Source organism: Sabethes cyaneus, chromosome 3 (genome assembly GCF_943734655.1).
Source record: "Sabethes cyaneus chromosome 3, idSabCyanKW18_F2, whole genome shotgun sequence".
Classification (NCBI taxonomy): domain Eukaryota; kingdom Metazoa; phylum Arthropoda; class Insecta; order Diptera; family Culicidae; genus Sabethes; species Sabethes cyaneus.
Window position 1 is genome coordinate 232,593,486 of NC_071355.1, and position 6,239 is coordinate 232,599,724.

At 41.5% G+C, this 6,239-nt stretch overlaps 2 protein-coding genes across 2 annotated transcripts; one reads left to right on the forward strand and one right to left on the reverse strand.

Annotated features, from left to right (window-relative positions):
- Positions 1-3,412: 3,412 nt before the first annotated feature.
- On the forward strand, positions 3,413-4,556 carry LOC128740872 (trans-1,2-dihydrobenzene-1,2-diol dehydrogenase-like). The gene is made up of 3 exons (XM_053836444.1): positions 3,413-3,617; positions 3,682-4,220; positions 4,287-4,556. Exons 1-3 carry the CDS (start codon positions 3,413-3,415, stop codon positions 4,554-4,556), a joined length of 1,014 nt encoding a protein of 337 aa, XP_053692419.1.
- Positions 4,557-4,601: 45 nt separating this feature from the next.
- Positions 4,602-5,797, reverse strand: LOC128744637 (anaphase-promoting complex subunit 11). The gene is made up of 2 exons (XM_053841791.1): positions 5,648-5,797; positions 4,602-5,268 (listed from the first exon to the last, which is right to left on the reverse strand). Exons 1-2 carry the CDS (start codon positions 5,664-5,666, stop codon positions 5,033-5,035), a joined length of 255 nt encoding a protein of 84 aa, XP_053697766.1. The 5' UTR covers positions 5,667-5,797; the 3' UTR covers positions 4,602-5,032.
- Positions 5,798-6,239: the final 442 nt, after the last annotated feature.

The following is a 6,239-nucleotide window of genomic DNA, read 5'->3' on the forward strand; positions in this document are numbered from 1 at the left end:
TAAGAAGGGCAGTGCGGCTCTGGTATTGTTGGATTTCTCGAAAGCATTCGACACACATCTGTCGAATGATCAAAGGCTCTGTTCGAAGCTAAAAACTCACTTCAACTTTGCTATATCAGCTGTAACCTTGATGGAGTCTTATCTGAAGGAGCGTACCCAAACCGTGTGCTGTGGAGACCACTACTCTGAAATCGGCATTACTACCTCTGGTGTACCACAAGGCTCCGTACTTGGTCCTTTACTGTCCTGTTAGCACATCAACGATCTGCCATCCGTTCTAAAGTATTGTTCGATTCAACTGTATGTGGATGTTGTTCAGCTGTACCTGCATTCTCGTGGAATGCTTCCCCACGAGCTAGGTCGGCTGGTTGATGAAGATATAGAAAGAATTGCAGTCCTTGGTCCTAATGCAATCAGCCGTTCGTCAATTAATCCAGAGGCAAGGCACTGTTCGTGAAGGGAAGGCCGTAGGGTGGTATCATCAAATCTACTACCCTCGGTTATCTTGGACGGACAGTTCATAGAATGGTCGGAGAGTGCAAAAAATCTGGGATTTGCGTTTCCAGCCGATCTGCAATGGGAAGATTTGGTTAGCCAACAATGCGGTAAAATTTATGGAACTCTACGCTCACTATATTATTGTGCCACTTTCGTTCCTGTGGACACACGTTTAAAGCTTTTCAAAGCTCTAATCCTTCCACACTTTATGTTCGCCATCCCACATTCTGGTGATATGGATAGGCTTCGTGTAGCCTTAAATTGTTGTGCGCTTTGTATACGGACTGAGACGTTATGATCGCGTTACTCACCTACAAATCAATTTGCTCGGTTGCCCATTGAAAAATTTCTACTCACATCGCTCATGTATGTTCCTGCGAAAACTGGTAGCAATGCATTCTCCGAAACTACTTTTACAAAAACTGCTGCCGTTCCATGGGCGTCGTTTACAAAATCTAATTATACCACCTATCAACATGGCTAGTTATTCCAGCTCGCTTTTCGTCAGAGATATAGTCAACTGGAATGCATTGCCTGATACAATCAAACGCTCAACGTCGGAAGTAGTTTTCAAGAGGAGCTGTCTCGAATATTGGAATCGTAACTAATTTAGAATGTAGTATGTAGTTCATTAGAAATTTGTTGTAAATATCCATCACAAAATTGTTGGTAGTAAATTATAAAGGGTTTCCTTTACGCTACTATGCAAATAAATAAACAAACAAACGAAAAGCAGTTTTTGAATTGTAGGTTCCGTATTGAATACACTATCAGGAATTGCGCGAGTAAACAATTTTGTTGTAAAAGTTTCCACACCAGTGCTCGAAAAAATTGAGAGCCCTCCATGAAGGCGAATAAAAAACGCATTCAATTCAGCGCATACGTTTTTACTCCTGGTAATATTCTTTTATCTGTCAGCCCATGGATATGACTACTGAGCTGCTGACAGTGTGTGTCTTTCTCAGTTTTCTGCTCTTCCAAGCAATTCATTTATGAATTGCAATGCTGAATGATTGCTCGTCATTCAATTTTCTTGCTCTTGACTGATATTTTAGGTCTCAAAGTTTAGTTTAGTAAGCTTTTAGGAATCAATTTGCATGGAAAACGAATTGCCGTTATGGTTCTGGTAGGGTCTTCTACGGCCCCTACGGCCGGCCTCAGAAAGAGTCATTAGCTCGAAAACAGCAATTATCGAGCTCTCCTTAACTCAGCATACGAAATTCTCTCCCATATCTTGTTTCTTAGCTACCCCAAATTTGGGTTTTCAGCGGGACACTCTACAACGGACCAAATCTTCACAGTTACCCGATGAATTTTGAGAATTTAGACTTACAGAACCTCTATCTGTCTATAGACTTCCAGGCAGCAGACGATACAGCTAAACGAAATTAATAATGGCGGACTATATGAACATGGTTTGGAACTGAACTGAACATGAACATGGAACTGATTATGCTGATAGGTGTCACCCTTGTTGGCTTCATGTCAAGCGTCCATCCAAGCGTTGAGGTACCATCACTGTCAAATACATTGCTCTACGTAGCATTGAAGTTGTGATTTGAGGTGGCTGGCAGGGTGGTCGTCGCTTTCGCTTGTCATTGCAACCTGAGCCAGATGATACCGAATGCTTACGAGGACCTGTGCTCTTACCCGCGTGTAAGATAGGAGCGTAAGATGAAGAATGCTCGCGATTGTGTCGTTTTCAGAGCGTCTGCACACAGCACCAGCCCACCCAGTTAGCTCCGGGGTACAATGCTGGCCTAACAAACCAGTCGTCGTATGTTCGAATCTCGACTGGGCGGTGCTGCTATAAAGTTAATAGGATCTTCGCACTAGCCCCGTAATTTTCCTGTACTCTAATAACCGGCTACTAAGTCTATCGATAAAGAAGGGTCATGTTCTGAAGGACGTTTATATCTATGGCTTTCTTTGCTTACCACCGGTTGTTTGTCGTACGCTTGCGTCAGTAGAGTAAGCGTTCGATGCTATGTTTCTCACTCCATTTGCAATATTGTGCGAAATGCCTTGAATTTTGCAGGAATGTCATGATTGGCTTTGAAATAGATATGTGTATGTTGGCTTTGGAAAAGCAAAAAATTATACCAGTAGCGCACAATGAAAAAAATCTTGAAATCAAATCTCACCCGCATAGCTTAGCAATTCTCGACCAAAAATTGTCGGCCAAGCAACCAACCAAGATTTTCGACTTGGGTCTGGTCTTCAATTCGAAACGAGAGCTCAAGAAACCGATTCAAACGACCCACAACATTGATGAAGCAGCGTAAGCAAATATAGCGTGCTTCTCTCCATAAAAATATAACGGACTGTCTTGGAAGTTCGCAATAGACTCACTAATGTTAGTCATTTCGACTTACATAGCATACAAATCCTTTTTCGGAATCGCTAAGTCATGCCTGAATGTACCTTAATGCAAAAAATCCTAACAGAATACCATGTCATAAGCGACAAAAATGCAAATAATGTGTCTCTATCTCTATATACTGGTGAAATCATCACTCTTCATATAACGGACTGTCTTGGAAGTTCGCAATATACTCACTAATGTTAGTCATTTCGACTTACATAGCATACAAATCCTTTTTCGGAATCGCTAAGTCATGCCTGAATGTACCTTAATGCAAAAAATCTTAACAAAATACCATGTCATAAGCGACAAAAATTTCAATGCTACTCAAACGATTACATAACCGTGCACTATACCATCACAAATTGTATTCAACACTATCTCAAACCAACAAGACGAACCAAAATTTCACCAACGGACGGCCTGCAGCCAAAAGTGATAAGATATCACGGATGAATTTAAACACAGCTCCGAGCGGGTCAATCAATCGTTCGGAGACATTCAACAGCGACTGTTCGTTTACACTTTTTACAAGCTGCACAACCCAAGATGGCACCTCTACGTTGGGGAATTGCTAGCGTTGGTTTAATTTCTCACGACTTTGTCACTGCGCTGGCCACGCTTCCCAAGGAAGATCACACGGTCGTTGCCGTTGCCGCTAGAAAACTCGAAGATGCCGAAAAATTTGCCAAAAAGCACGACATTGAGAAGTTCTACGAGGGATACGAAGCACTGGGGCAGGATTCAAATGTGGGTGAGTTTATTTGATCTGTTTTATGGTTGTAACAAGAGTGAAACAGCACCGCATTCTTTTACAGATGTGGTTTACATTGGTACGATCAATATAACGCACTATAAACTGGGAATGATGATGCTGGATTACGGAAAGCATGTTCTGTGCGAGAAACCGCTTTGCATAAACGAAGGTCAAGCCAAACAACTGCTGAATCACGCTAAAGAAAAGAAGCTGTTCTTCTTAGAAGCCATCTGGTCGCGATTTTTTCCGGCATACAAGCATTTAAAAAATCGTATCGAATCCGGTGACCTGGGAGACATCCAGGAAGTTGAGGCGGAATTCGGTTACCCACTGGCCGGTATAGAAAGATGCAATGTGAAGGCTTTGGGCGGTGGAACCGTACTGGATCTGGGTGTATATCCCATTCAGATTAGCCTGTGGGTTTTTCAAAATTATCCGGTAAAAATTACTGCAAAAGGCCAACTAAATGATGATGGCATCGACATGGCCATGGAAGGGGAGCTGCACTTTGCCGATGGTGGAGTTGCTCGTATCAAAACGAGTGCATTTGGATTGTTAAAAAATAAAGCGATAATACGAGGCACAAAAGGAGTAATAATAGTGAGTAGAAACTAAATCTGATTACATCCTATAGATATTACGGTAATCGGTTTCTATGTTTCTTAGATGCACGACTTTTGGAGTTGCGTTGCATTAACTGACATCGATGGAGCGTTTGTAGAATTCCCATTGCCAAAAGCTCGATATGATTTTAACTTCCCAAACTCTTGCAATTTGCGCTACGAAGCGGAAGCTACACGTAAATGCATTTTAGCAGGAGAATTGGAATCCGAATTTGTTCCACACAGCGAGAGTTTGGATATTGCTCGCATTTCAGATGAGATAAGAAAGCAGATTGGCGTTCAATATCCAGAGGACGAACAATTTAAACCATAAGTCAAATGTTACATTTACGAGAATAAATGTTTCACTTACTTTTTTGTCGAAAAATTCCGTTGAACTAAAATTTCCTCTGTCCACAATTAATTTGGTCCAGTTTTCAATTCAATCATCACGCCGAAATGATTTTGCACGCAATACACTGAACACTGATATTCATACTGAAATAGTAAGTATAACCACAGTACTTTGTTAGCACTAACTAAATTTACACTAGCACCTCGCTTGTATTGATCTACAAAACAACCGATCGACCAAGTTGATCCACCCACGACCGAATAAACCACAATTCCACGCTTTTTTCTGATTCAATGTATCTTTCTGCTTCGTACCACTTAATCTGCTATTACTCTCAAGGCAAAAATGTTGTTCCGAATAGTTTATCCTTCCGAGCAAATTGTGCAAAAACAACGATTAGCTCCAAAATGACACGCACCACCGTACACTTGCTTCCCGGCCAGTCTCGGTTCGTTCTACTTTTCGTTGAACTTCCAAGTCTGGCGACACATCGGGCACTGCTGGTTAGCCTGCGAGTTGAGCCATTTCACGATGCAATGCATATGGAAGCAGTGCGAACAGGCCCCCCAAACAAGCGGACAATCATCTCCCGGAAGCGAACAATCCGGACAGCAGCCCTCGAAGGCCATTCGACAGATTCCGCAATTGTCATCGTTGGCAAGCCATTTCCAGACGGCAACTCCCATCCAACCTAGTAGGAAACGAAAGGAGATAGGTAGCAAAATTTTATTTTAGTTACGTGGCCAGAAATTCTAACTCTTACAGAAAGATATCCTAAAGAACAACACGCGGCTAATCCCGAATTGGCGAACAAGCAGTTTTTTACCCGAATAAAAACTAATCCCTTGCTCAGATGTGTGAAAAGGTGACAGAAATCGGAGCAAAAATCAATAACCAGAGAATGTACCCATTTATACAGTCCCTCCTCTCTACACAGGTTTTCCGCAATAGAAAATACTCTTGGCCCTTGGCTTTAGACCACCAACATGCGATCAAATACTTTTGCCAATCAAAACAACTCGTCCCTTAATGCTGCTGGGTGCTATTAATAGACTACATTTTTTGCTTACTTTTCACTGTAACTTTCATCTTAGCGACCGCCACCGCACGCGACACATTGAACAAATCTTATTACAAATTAATCTTATCAAAGCACTCAACAATGGCACCAACAAACGCGATTAAATTAAGAAAATATAAAACGGAAATCACAAACTGCTGTTTTGCTCTCCGCCGCTAAGCTTCAGCTTTGATTTTGTTTGACGCAGATTGCACAAACACACAAACGTATTTGGAAGCAAAACTGACAAACCGCACACAAACACAAAATGTCAAAAAATGGCTGCGTCCGGTCAACGTAAATTAGTACCATGAAAAACACTCATTGGGCTGGCAGCTGAAACAGTGATGGAAGCTTGGATGGAGGAACTGAAAGTCCGCGAAAAGTTTTCCACCTTCACAGATTTTTGTAAAAAAAATTGTGAAATCTTTTTTTTTTGTGTAAATTCCGAAACGTGCAAGACAGCGTAAGCTTTAAAATTCGCATAAAAAGATAAATTCCAAAATTCGTGTAATAAACGGGTGGGTTCTAAAACTGCGTACGAAAATGGTGTAAATTCACGGAGAGAAAACTTTAGTTAGATAAAACAAAATTTAGGTTAA

Bases quoted from the DNA above. Each gene is read 5' to 3' on its own strand.
- LOC128740872 (XM_053836444.1), top strand. From the start codon at position 3,413: ATGGCACCTCTACGTTGGGGAATTGCTAGCGTTGGTTTAATTTCTCAC. The intron at 3,618-3,681 runs GTGAGTTTATTT...ATTCTTTTACAG, and splicing joins GGGGCAGGATTCAAATGTGG to ATGTGGTTTACATTGGTACG. The intron at 4,221-4,286 runs GTGAGTAGAAAC...TATGTTTCTTAG, and splicing joins GCACAAAAGGAGTAATAATA to ATGCACGACTTTTGGAGTTG.